The sequence below is a fragment of the Loxodonta africana genome, chromosome 16 (assembly GCF_030014295.1).
Source record: "Loxodonta africana isolate mLoxAfr1 chromosome 16, mLoxAfr1.hap2, whole genome shotgun sequence".
Lineage (NCBI taxonomy): Eukaryota > Metazoa > Chordata > Mammalia > Proboscidea > Elephantidae > Loxodonta > Loxodonta africana.
Genome location: NC_087357.1, coordinates 65,784,031 through 65,797,855, shown reverse-complemented (window position 1 = coordinate 65,797,855; position 13,825 = coordinate 65,784,031). Strand labels below are relative to the sequence as shown.

Genomic DNA, 13,825 nt, shown 5'->3' with positions numbered 1-13,825 from the left:
ATATAGTGTATTGCCTTTCCATTCACCAGTATAACCATGTGTCTTCTATTTATTTACTAATTTACCTTCCATCTCCCTTCCTTCCCTGGTAGCTATCAAAGAATTTTTTTTTCTGTGTGTACAACATATTGTTACTTTCTGTGTGCATTTATTTAATCACTTCATTCTTTTGCATTCACTACTTGAGATAAATTAATAACAATTTTATCTACTATTGTTCATCACCTAATAGATCATTGTTTATCCTTCTCTGTAGATAAAGACCATTCTGAGAATATTTGGGTTAGGTATTTTACATGTGCCATTCTGACAGTAAAATAAATATAACTTTAGGATTTGAATTGCAGGTGACATTTATCTGAAACATACCTGCATGCTCACTTGCCCCACATGTTTATAGGCAGTTAAATCTGATAAAATCCCTACCCTTCACATCATCAATGCTGTATTTCTCCTTTTCGTTTTTGCAGTATAATCCCTCTAAGGAGCCCTGGTGGTGCAACGGTTAATCACTTAGTTGCCAACTGAAAGGTTGGCAGTTTGAACCCACCCAGTGGCTCCGTAGGAAAAAGACCTGGCGATCTGCTCCCATAACGATTGCAGCCTGGAAAACCCTATGGGGCAGTTATGCTGTGTCAAGTAGGGTTGCTGTGAGTCGAAATCAACTCAATGGCACCTAATAACAACAACATAATCCCTTTGGAGTCTCTGGGTGGTCAAGTAGTTAATGTGCTGGGCTGCTAACTGAAAGATTAGTGGTTTGAGTCTACCCAGAGGTGCGTTGAAAGAAAGATCTGGTGATCTACTTCTGAAAAATCAGCCATTGAAAACCCTGTGGAGCACAGTTCCACTCACACGTGAAGTTGCCATGAGTAGGAGTCGAGGGGATTACCTTTTTTTTTTTTCAAATAATTCCTCTGGGAGGAAAAGCATTGGTTGGAAGCATTGTTAGTTCCATCACATTCAAGGCAAGAAAATTCACAGTGAGCTTTCGCAGCGCTACATACAGGATCAATTTGCAGGTAGTCTCCTTTGGGAGAACTCCTCAACTGAGCCTCGGCTTTGGAGGTGACATTTCTGTCATGCATGAGTGATGAAACTGTAACTGATATTTGTTCCCACACCAATGCTCTGTCACTTTACTGGCTATTTCTTTTTAGAAATTCCTCCTCTACTCTGTCCTTTAGGGTCACTATGAGTCGGAATTGACTCAACAGCAATGGGTTTGGGTTTTTTTTTTCCCCGTTAGTTTACTTTGTAAAAATATTTGAAAAATTCCTCCAGTTTGGTGAATAGGTTGGAAATTTAAGTTTGGACACTTGGTACTGGCTTAAACAAAGGGGTATAAGGTAAGGGTTTCAGTATCCATGGCCTTTGAGATCCTGGGATAAGTTACTTAAAAACAGAGACCTTTCAAGCACAAAGAATCTTAAAGAAATTCATCATGGTCATTCTAAATGGCTTTATCCCAAGGGATCCAGGGCCTGGAAGACTCTCCCTCTAGCTCCAAAATACACGGCAGAAAGGGTTTAGGATGGCTGGAGGAAAATGGTTGCAACAAAACCACAGCCAAAATCAAATGTTGAAAACAGTTCTTATAAATTGTTAAAACTGTCCTATGCCACATCAATTGCTATACATTTTAAAAACAGTTAATATAGTTGGCAAATTGATTGCTTCTGGGAGGGCTTGTTGGGGCTGCCAGCTACCCCTGTGTGGACCTGCCTGTCTATTGTTTGTTTCTGGGTTCCTGGACTGGGCAAGACATCCTTGGGTTGTGTCCAGTTTGCCAGTGATTACCGAGGAAGCTTCTACTATGCCTGCGTGGCCACAGTTTCCCTGGCCAGATGGAAAACAGTGTGTAATTCAACACCTTCTGGACCTGTGCAAAAGGCAATCTGTCCCAATTGGATATTATCCAAAAGCGAGTCAGAAATCACCAGGCAAGTAAAAAATTCACAGAGATCCAGGATAAAAATAACCAGTCAATTCTATGTAGTAGTTCAGCTGATCGTGGCTCATCTGAGTTGACTGATGTTTTTTTCAAGTGTCCCAATGTTTATTGGCATATAGACACGATTTTCTTTATCCCAATGCTGACCAAGGTCCAGAATTTAAGAAAATGGCTTTCAAGGGGAAAAAAAACCCTCAAAGAAAGATGGTAAACAAGTTTACCGAGTAGGCAGAATACAGACACACCAATTTTATAGCCCATGGGATCAGTGGTCTTTGAACCTGGGCTAGGTGTCTGGTTAGCATAGTTCACTCTCTACTGATTTTCTGTCTTGGGAAGTTCATTATTTTGCTACAAGGACTCTTTCCTTCCTCGTTTCCCTTTTAGTCTCTATAAACTTCTATCATTTGCTGTTTTTATTGACATTCATTCAATAGAAATGAGTCATTCTTACCATGGACTAGATTGCTTGATGTTAAGTGTTCTGTGCAACCAGTACTCAGGTGGAGCTAGGAAATATGTTCTGTGAATGCAGAAGTGAGTGATTTGCAGGTTGCAGACCAGGCTGCTTAGCACCTCTCCTATGTTAGCCATCTGATGGAACCACAGAGCATGACAGGCACCTGTATACAAGGACAGATTTAAAAACAAACAAGCCTGTTCCTGTGCAGTTGATTTCAACTCATAACTACCCTATAGGACAGAGTAGAACTGCCCTACAGAGTTTCCAAGGAGCGGCTGGTGGATTTGAACTGCTGACCTTTCGGTTAGCAACCAAGCTCTTAACCATTGTGCCACCAGGGCTTCCAAAGATAGATACAGTTTAGGTTTTTCCCTTGCTCATGGGGCAAACGGTTAAGTGCTCGACTACCTTAGCTGAAAGGCTGGGAGTTCAATCCCGTCCAGAGGCACCTCGGGCAACAGGCCTGGCAACCTGCTTCTGAAAGGTCACAGCCTTGAACTCCTATGGAGCAGTTCTACTCGGAACACACGGAGTCATCATGAGTTGGAATTGACTCGCCTGGCAACTAAAAGCAACAAGAACAATTTCTTTAATAGGGATCGCAGATAGGAGGTCTAATAATAAAATACTTTATTCTGGTTCACTTATAAAGGGGTTGGATGAGTAAGACCACAATCTCAGAATATCTTTTCACAGAGGCTTTCAAAATTTTTATTGTAGGTGAGTTGTTAATCCTCACCACGTGTCTAAGGCAGACTGTAAACCCATTGCTGCTGAGACACTTCCGACTCATAGTGACCCTGTAAGACAGAGTAGAACTACCCCATAGGGTTTCCAAGGCGGTAAATCTTTATGGAAGGAGACTGCCACATCTTTCCCTCGGAGAGTACTCGGTGGGTTCAAACCTTCAACCTGGTGCTTGACCACTGCACCACCAGGGCTTCTATGGCAGACCGTAGGCACTTTTATTCCAAGAGAGAAGAACTGAGGCACAGAGGTCAATATGTCATGTACAGTCCACCTAGCTGACTTGTGCCACCTAAGAGTTTACATTTTCAGCTCTCTGGGCTCTGGATTCTTGAATTTTTTATGCTCTGTTTTCCACCAACCTTTCCTAACATCTTTTCCTCTCCTTAGAGGAAGTCTATATGCATGAAAAAAACTTGAATCAAACCAACTGGCACCCCAGAAGCTTGCCCCTTATATATTTTGCAACCATAACCATATCTAATTTTTCCAATTGTATGTATGTATAATATTGTCATGGAAAATTTAGAAAATGAAAAAAAAAACATAAAAAACTATAATTGTGCCATGCATAAATAACCAGTTAACATTGTGATGCATTTTCTTCCAATTTTTTTCTCTTTATTTGTTAGTGTGAGTGCTGGCTATATTGAATGGGGGCAGTGATTATGTTATAGGGGTGGTTTTTGAATCCTGGAGGCGATTGGGTTGACTAGCCTGTTGATTGGTTATATTTGAGGAAGAGGATTCAGGGGAGAGAGAGGATGAAAGTGGGAATAAGTGAGTTTCCTGATTGGATTAGGGCAGAGGGCTTGACTCTATCTGTGGTTTTTAGATGACAGGTAGGGCTATCTGTCTGGGCTATCTGTATCTATTTTATGTATATATGGAGTTCCTGGGTGGCCCAAATAGTTCAGCACTCGACTCTTAGCTGAAAGGTTGGCAGTTTGAACCCACCCAGAAGTGCGTCGGAAGACAGGACTCGCAGTCTGCTTCCCAAAGGTCACAGCCTTGAAAACCCTACTCTGCACACATGGGGTTGCTATGAGTTGGAATAGACTCCATGGCAACAAACAATTTACATATATACTTACATGTCTTTATTGAATGTATCTATCAGTATAGTTGCTGAGATCATGCATCTTGTGACCATTGTGGTCATTATTCATTAACATCATACCATTTTTACCCCCCATTTTTGTAGAAAGTTGTCATGAGTAGTTTATTTAAAGGATTCTAAGACAATTTTTCACCCTTTGCAATTTTCTTTCTCCTTGGCAAGTTGTTTCTCATGGCCTCAGCTTGTGAGGCCAGTGCGAATGCTGCCAAGAGAGGGGGGTAAGGAGCTTTGGGGTCGCTTTTAAGCTATTTAAGATGTTGATAAACACCCCTTCCCCCACTGGTTGTCACTGTCACTTACCGGCGATGTTCAGCCTCCTTCTCTTTATGCTGCTTTGTTTAAACTGGTAAATAAAGTGGCGCCCTCAGGCAAGAGTTGGCAGCCCTAGAATTGTAAGACAGCTGAGACTTCCAGGAAAGAAGTGAGCCGCAGATGAGAAGCAAGATATCCTTTCTGTCGCAGAGCACATGTGAACAGAGATGGCAGCCTCTTCCCTTGTCCCTGGCACCGTTTTCAGATGTCACAATGTTTGAGCTTGTTCAATACGCTTTGAACTTCAGAAAATCAATGTTTTATTCTGGTTTTTCTTTGCTTTTTAATCTCTGTTTTTTTTCCTGTCTTTTTTTTGTAGCTCAAGAAAACGATATTTCAGATATCAGAAGAATAGTTTATTCTAGGTTTTAAACGTCCCCAAATGAGTAACTTGTCATTTTTCTTGGCATTTTGAGTAACAGAGGTGCTGTGTCACTGTTGAGTAGAGCCTCAGGAATGTTGTTGTTGTGTGCCATCGACTGGATTCAGACTCATAGCAACCCTATAGGACAGAGTAGAACTGGCCCACAGGGTTTCCTAGGCTGTAACCTTACTAGAGCAGATCTCCAGGTCTTTTCTCCCTCATAACCACTCGTGGGTTAGAACCCCCTACCTTTTGGTTTGGAGCCGCGTGCTTAACCGTTGTGCCCCAGAGCTCCTTGCCTCGGGAATAGCTTCCCACAATATCTAGATGAGTTTTCAAGAAATGTATATGTTCATTATTTTGGTTGATTCCAGAGCTAATTATTCTACTTGAAATATTCTTGACACACCAAAAGCTTAATCTTTCTTTCCCACTTTGTATCCATCCATCCATCCATCCACCCATCCACCCATCCACACATCCATTCATCCACTTTTAAATTTTTTAATAGGTAATGTATAGGCAAGACACAAAATTAAAACTGTACAAAAGAGTATATGGTGAAAAGTAAGTCTCTTTGTTCCTAAGTTCTGACCTAACAAACTTTTGTTTTGAAGGTACGTATTTGATCTCTCTCTCACTTCCCATTTTATCACAGACAGCCAGAGCTATTTATATAAATTATGTAATTAAATCACTGGATGAAGGACCCCTGCCAAGCATATCGGACACAATTATAGGATACCACGTGTTTAGGGAGTGCTTTTTCAAGAGTTTGGGCTCCCATTTTTACCTAGAAGTATAAAAGTTTACCAGAAGTCAATGGGCACATGCCCAACACTGTTAATATATGGTCTTTAATTTTTTTAAAAGATTCTAAGTTAAAAATACAATAGAACGATTGCTTAAAAAAATTTTCCTCTCCTCTCTCAATCGGATTTATAATGAAAAGTGAGTCTATCCAGATTCCAGACCCCAGGTGTATCCTCCTCTCCCAGAAATTGTCTCCATTATAGTTTCTTGTGATTCCTTCCAGAAAATTTCCATACAGTGTACACGTATACATTATCCTTTTTTAAGAAACATAAATGGAAAGATACTTGTAAAGTTTTTATTATCTGAGGATAGCTATATTTAAAAAACTCACCTAAAATGAATCATCTTAAAATTAGGTCAAATATTTCATATAGTAAATTGTGAAAAAAAAATTTGAGTGCTAGTTTACCTTGAAAAAGGAAACTAGTTTTTATGACAATATATTTACTTTATATTATGTTTCACAAAATGTAGGTTACAATTGCAACCATACACTAATTCATAGCATGAACAAAGAATATATCCAACCATTGATTGCAGTGTTTTTTGGTGTAGTTTTTTGACAAGTAGCACATTATCTCATCCTTCCTTCATGTTTACTTTCACAGCCAGATGATCAGAGAATAATTTTTGCAAAAAAAAAAACTTGATTACTTCTTGAATATTCCCAAAAGTCTCTCTTAATTCTTTAATACTCAGATAGTTTGTTTTTAGAGCTGACATGCTGATATGTGCTGTATTTATTTATTCTTTACTTTTTATTTTGAAATAATTTCAAACTCCTCCCAAACAAATTGCAAGAATAGTATAAAAAATACCTAAATACCCTTGACCCAGATTTACCACCGTTTGTTGCATTTCACCACATTTTCTTTATCACGCCCTTGTCATCATGTGTGCATGTTAACTTTTCTCTTACACCATTTGAGAGTTTCTTTGTCACTTTACACCTTTATTTTCTAAGAACAAAGGTATTCTCTTCCATAAACACCCTATAATTTTCAAATCTAGGAAATCCAGCATTGATTCCATACTATTATCTAATAAGCAATTCATACTCAGTTTTTGCCAATTGTCCCTATAATGTCATTTATGGCATTCCACCTCCCTCATTCTGGATCCAGTTCAGAATTATGAATTATATTTAGTTGTCATGACTTCTTAGATTACTTTAATCTGGAGAAGTTCATTAGTCTTCCTATGTCTTTTACGACATTGCCTTTTTTGTTTTTAAACTGCCCCATGGGATTTCCAAGGCTGTAAAGAAGTTTTTTTTTTAAATGATATTTTGGTGAAAGTTTACATAGCATATTAGGCTCCCATTTAACAATTACTACACAGATCGTTCAGTGACATTGGTTGCATTTTTCACAATGTGTTAACATTATCATTCATTCCATTCTGATTGTTTCATTTCCAGTAATCTGGTTTCCCTGTCCCCTTACCCTTTCATCTTTGCTTTAGAGTAATTGATGACCACTTGGACTCATATATTTTTTTTTTTTTTTGGACTCATATAGATGATTTTTTAAAGGTGTGCAGTACTCACTGGTAATATTCTTTATTTTATGAGCCAGTCTGTAATTTAGCTAAAAGATGACCTCAGGGGATAGTTTTGGTTCAAGGTATATGGAGTATCTCAGGGCGATAGTCTCTTGGAGTCCTCTAGTCTCAGCCAGTCCAGTTAAGACATTGCCATTTTTAAGGAGTTCAGTTGTTTTGTAGAAATGTCCCTCAATTTAAACCTAATATTTCCTTATGATTAGATTGAGATTATCTTCTTTGGGCAAGAATACTTCTGAAGTGATGTTGTGTTCTTCTCAGTGCATCACACCGGGAGGTGTATGATGCCAGTCTCATTATTGGTGATGTTAACTTTGATCAGGCAGTTGAGGTAGTATGTCCACCAGGTTTCTCCACTCTAAAGTTTCCATTTTTGCTCTTAATAATTTATCTGTGGGGAGGAACTTTGAGACTATGCGATTATCCTGTTTGTCCTGACACTTTCACCCAGTAGTGTCTGTACCCTTTGATAATGCTTACCTGAATCTGTAATTACGATGCTTCCAAAGTGGAGATTTTTCTACCTCTATCATTCTTTCTACATTTATTAGTTGGCATTCTACTCTAAGGAAGAGCTTTCCCTTCTCCCTTATTAATTCTTTTACTTACTTTTTATCAGTATGAACTCATGGATTTGTATTTGTGCAATGTAATCCATTAATGTCATCCTGATACTTGCAATTTTCCTGATTCGTTTAGTGAGAACCCTTTTAAGCTGGCTCCTTTGTCTGTTTGGACATGTCCCCATCATTTTTTAAACAGTTCCTCAATTTGTGGTATAACAGGATATTCTATGTTCATCTTGTACTTTCCATACTCAGGTACTGACTGGAATTAGCCATTTTTCAAAGAGTCCTGATTCCTTTTAGTGGAGAATAGTATTAGAAACCAAGATCTGAGTTCTCCATGTGCTCATTGCTACTGAGGTGCTGTTGTTTGTAGGCCTTTTCAGCAAGCAGAGCTGAGGGAAAGAATTACAGTTTCATATGTATATATTTTTAAAATCATGAATTCATACTAATACCTCTAATTCCAGTCCAATGCCGGTAGATTCTTCCTTGTCTTCCCCTGTCCCGTATTTGTATTTACCTTCTGCTGCATCTCAGTAACATCAGTTTGTACTCATTTGCTCAATCCTAATATACCCAAAATAGTTTCAGAATGGGTACATCCATACCACTGTGAAAAACACACCTACAAATGAGTTCAAAGTTTGTTTGTAGTTCTTTTTGTGTTTAGATTGAAGATACATCATCAAAGTAGCAAATTCAAAAGTTATTTAAATTGGCTCTTTTTTTTTTTTCCCTTCAGAAAGGTTGTGTTATTCATTTGAAATATAATTAGGTTCATTTATTTCTGTTCACATTCAATTTAAAGGGTTTCCTCCATTCTTTATTTTAAACATACAAAATATTAATATGGTTCTAAAAGTAAAAACTAGATAAAAATCTATACTCAGAGAGGTGTCACTTCTTCCCCTAGTCCCTTCTATCAGTCCTCACACTTTTTTTTTGGAGAGCCCATTTCATCATGATTCTTGTTGGTGTTTCTTTTTCACTTTTCTCTTGTTTGTCAGTATAACTCTGCCAGCTTTACTGAGTCAAAGATTATGAACAGTTAACATTTTGATTGATATTGTCACATTTCCCTCATAAAATTGTATGATGTATGAGAGTACATGTGTCTCCATCCTCTCACTAACATTCTACATTACCAGAAGCGTATTCAACAAATAATATATTGATCGGATCCCTGCGTTGTGCTCTGAGTGTACTTAAAATATGTATAATCTAGAATTCTAGTATTTATCAACTCTGCATTGACCGTTGCTGGGAGGGAAGAGTTATCATCACAGTAGTAGTTGGTTTAATCTCTGGCATGGCTCAAGGCACACACTCTCCATTTTCTAAAGTTTCCTTTTTTTTTGGAAATTGTGGTAAAATATACATAAAGTAAAATTTACTATTTTAACCATTTTAAAGTGTACAATTCAATGGTATTAAGTACATTCACACCTTTGTATATCCATCACCACTACCTGGTTTTAGAACTTTTTCATCACCTCAAAAGGAAACTCCTTTCTCATTAAGCGGTCACTCCCTATTGCCTTTTCTCAGCCCTTGCCAACTACTACTCTGCTTTCTGTCTCTGAATTTGCCTGTTGTAGATATTTCATATGAATGGAATCATACAGTATGTCGTCTTTTGTGCCTAGCTTCTTTCACTTAGCAGAATATTTTCAAGGTTCATCTGTGTCATAGGATGTGTCAGTACTTCATTCCTTTTTATGGCTGAATAATATTCCATTGTATGTATATACCACATTTTGTTTATTCATTCTTTAGCTGATGACATTTGGGTTGTTTCTACCTTTTGGCTATTGTGAATAGTGCTGCTGTGAACACTTGTATACAAGTTTTTGTTTGAATCCAGTTCTTTTGGGTATATAGGTAGGATTGGAATTGTTGGGTCTGTGGTAGTTCTGTGTTTAATTTTTGAGGAACCAACAACCTCATTCTTTAAACCTCTCTAATGCTGGTCCCGTTGCTCCATACCCGTGAGATAGATTTCCTTTTATACTATTAGTCTTCAAATCAGTGAAGAGTAATTAATTAATATCTGGTTAATAGTCAAATCTAATATTCTGGTAGTCAGTGCTATAATAGTGGGTCAGGAGCTACCACATATTGAACTTAAAATATAGGAAACTACAAGTATTGATTTGGTATCTATGTGCTTGCTTTTAATGAATTTAGTCAATGCATTGGGCTGTCAGAGGTAAAAAAGACCTGATGCTGGAAGAATCCGATCATACTCATACCAACAAGATTGAAAACGAGGACCGGAACGAGCAAAGAGAAATAAACAAAGAGGAGATGGGTTCAAACACAGAGAAAACAGAGGAAAAAGACTCAGAATCCCTGGAGAAGTCATTCTCCCCACAAAATCCAGATTCCCCAGGTAAGTCGTGTCATTTGGCTTTGCAGACAGATAAGGTCTGAAATTAAAGGGTTTGGTTCATATTGCATTTATTCTTAACTCTTTCCAGTCTGCACAGTAGTAAATTTAAGGATTGGTTTACCATCTTAAAAGACTTGCTTAACATTGACATGGAAACTAGAAGATACGTTCCTTAATACGCTTCTTTCCAGGGCAACCTTGAGACATTTCTGATGGTCTGTTCCACTCCATGTAAAGTGCTTAGCTCAGCGCTTGGCCTGTAGCAGGCTCTGGGTAACTTTTAACTATTATTATCATTTCTTTGTTTGTTTATCTAGCCATCTGTCTACCATCTGGAGGTGCAGTGGTTAAGAACTACGACGAGCTACAGCTGCTAACCAAAAAGTCAGCAGTTTGGATCCACCAGCCACTCCTTGGAAACCCTATGGGGCAGTTCTACTCTTTACTATATAGGGCCTCTATGAGTTGGAATTGACTTGACGGCAATGGGTTTATCTACCATCCAGCTGTGTTTGCCTAGTATGGGTGTGTTTATACACCTATACGGATAACTGTCCTTCAGATTCTTATTTGAAGTGACTGTCTCATTATCTTCTTTTTAAAAACAAGCATTCAAGGATGTTGAGAAACCTTCTGCTTAAAGGTTAAATTCTAATGGAGTGTTGAGTCTCACAATCCTGAAAATCAACACAGTCACTTAAAATCTTTGAGAAAAACTTTAACATGCTCAGCCCTTGCTGAGAATAAAGGTTCTTGAAGCTTGATTTAGGGGTCTCTGCTTGTTACCCAAGAGATCCTTCTATAGAGTCGGCACTTGGGTTGCATCAGCTGTATAACTGGAAATGGTTATAACAAACTTATCAAAGCAGAAGCCAGAATTTGAGAAAAACAGTGTTTTTCTCAAACACACACATACATGCACCCACTTAACACACCCCGTCCCCAGGCAAACATGCAAATATTTCTCCTTTCAGCCCTGGAATGTTCTGATCTCTGTTCCCTAAGCTCCCCTGGTCTTCCTGTGGTTTTCTGTTTCAATCAGAATCAGGGATGGTCTAAGTTCACCGGAACTGGGGAGTCTTGAACACTTCAAGACGAACCAGACGTGACGCTGGGACCCCATTTGAGTCCTTCTCACAGGATTCTGTGAAAATTTCTTTTTAAATAATTGGATATTAAAAGGGCACCAGAAGTAATACGATTTTATTGTTAAAAAAAAATCATATATAGACAATGGAGCCCTGGTGGTGCAGTGGCTCAGTTGCTAACCAAAAGGGTCTGTAGTTCATATCCACCAGCTGCTCCTTGAAAACTCTATGGAGCAGTTCTACTCTGTCCTATAGGGTTGCTATGAGTCAGAATCGACTCGATGCCAATGCATGTTTTTTTTTTTCTTTTTTTATATAGACAGTAACTTAGTGTATACTCCTTCTCCCCATCCTTCTCTGCATCTAGTCCCTGAAGTAACCTATGTGATGCTCAGGCGTGTCTCCTGCCACATGGTTGTTTATGTTAATACAAGCCTATGTCCAAGTAAATGTACTTTTTTTGGAATCTTTAAAAGTAAAGAACAGGTTTACAGAGTGGTTAAAAGTGTAAACATTGGATCCACACTGGGTCCAAAAAAAAAACCAAACCCATTTCCATTGAGTCAATTCTGACTCATAGTGACCGTATAGGACAGAGTAGAACTGCCTGCTTTGCTTCCCAAGGAGTACCTGGTGGATTTGAACTGCCGACCTGTTGGTTAGCAGCCGTAGCTGTTAACCAGTACGCCACCATGGTTTCCAGACTGGGTCCAGATCCCAGCTTTTCCACTTAGGAATTATGTGACCTTGGGTAAGCTAGGTACCCAACCCTGAGGTTTCTTTTTTTATTATGGTAAATATATGTAAATATACATACAACAAGACATTTACCTTTTTAACATGTACAATTCAGTGTCATTAATTACGTTCATCACGTTGTGCAGCCATCACCAGAGTTTTCCATCGTCCTTACAGAAACTCAGTGCCCCCTGGACACTGATTCCTCCTTTCCCCCTCCCTCCTGTCTCAGTTTTTAATGGTAAGAATATTAGTGTCTACCCCCTCAAGTTTTTTGTGAGGAGTAAATAACTTAATAGGCATGAAGTGTTTAGATTAGTGTTGGGCACATTGGAAGCACTTTTTTTACTGTTGGCTTTTATTTATTATTACGGGATTTCTCCCAGATCCTTACATTTAGAACTAACTCGCTCTTTTTTTTTTTTTTTTTTGTGCTTCAAGTGAAAGTTGACAAATCAAGTCAGTCTCTCATACAGAAACTTATACACACCTTGCTATGTACTCCTAGCTGCTCTCCCCGTAATGAGACAGCATACTTCTCGTTTCCACCCTGTATTCCCTGTGTCCATTCAGCCAGCTTCCGTTCGCCTCTGCCTTCTCATTTCACCTCCAGACAGGAGCTGCTCACACAGTCTCCTGTGTCTACCTGAGCCAAGAAGTAGAGCTAACTCATTCTTCGTGACAGTTGATCATATTCTACAGTGTAGATATGTCATAGTTGACTCAGAATAAATTGGGATGCCAGTTTTTGATGCCTTTCCCTTATGAAGTGTATTCTCTCTGAGAAACTGTTGTTGGAGAGTAAGAATTATGAAATTCTGCCAAAGGATGCATTTACCAGTGTTTTCTTAATACCATTTAAGAGATCACTGGCTGTTCTGAGTAGCGCCTTAAATTTGGAGTTTAATATGCCAAAGTGCAGTTGTGTGATTATTTATGATTTCATTTTACTACAGTGCAAATTTTATAATGTCAGCATTTAAGGAGTATCATTCATGTCAGTTTTATAAGCCCTGAGAAGCTTTCCATATATTACTTTTCAGCACATTTGTTAATTCCCTCAAGCAATGCTTGGTATTTTGGAATTCTCCTTTCGATGGCTCTTCTGTTGATGAGCAGCCACATCAAAGAGTCCCCAGTCACATTTCTAACACTTCATTGTAACCAGTAAAATATAAAGCATGGTATCTGAAACCTGGTGTGCAAGGCAATCTCAGTTTTACTTTCTTTCCATTTAAAAATGTAATAAATGCAATTCTAGAATTAAATAATTTTAGGTAGCATTGTAGCATCCTGGAGCAAAAGAAAAAATTCAAATGTAGTAGATGCTGTTGATGGGCCACCATATTCCCTGGGCATCTACCTTTCTGGGCATTGCAAGTCCTATGGTTTCTGCTACAAGCATCATGCCTCTTTGTCAGAGGGTGTTCTCTGACATGGACCCTACTTGGTAGCAGAAGAGGAGGTGGTAAGTGCCAGCGAATAAACTTTGGGAGCAAACTCCCTTTGGGAGCTGCTATCAGCCAGTAAGGAATGGGAGTGGGAGGCTAAATTCCTCAGGTGAGGTAATTCTAAGGGGTTTTTATATTGTCTCCCTGGGTTCCCCAGTGCCATCAAGCCCCAGTTGCCCACAGTGGTAACCTTCTGGATAACATACCATTTATTGACTTCGTTTCCTTTCCCAACCCCTGTCAGTTTC

General features: G+C 38.8%; 1 protein-coding gene across 1 annotated transcript in view; it reads left to right on the top strand.

The window, feature by feature from the left end:
* DNAJC12 (DnaJ heat shock protein family (Hsp40) member C12) overlaps positions 1-13,825 on the top strand; it is a 35,064-nt gene that overhangs the window by 19,103 nt on the left and 2,136 nt on the right. The window contains exon 4 of the mRNA XM_003409288.4: positions 10,096-10,300. Coding sequence (XP_003409336.1) covers positions 10,096-10,300 — 205 coding nt within the window. The remainder of the gene's footprint in view (positions 1-10,095; positions 10,301-13,825) is intronic.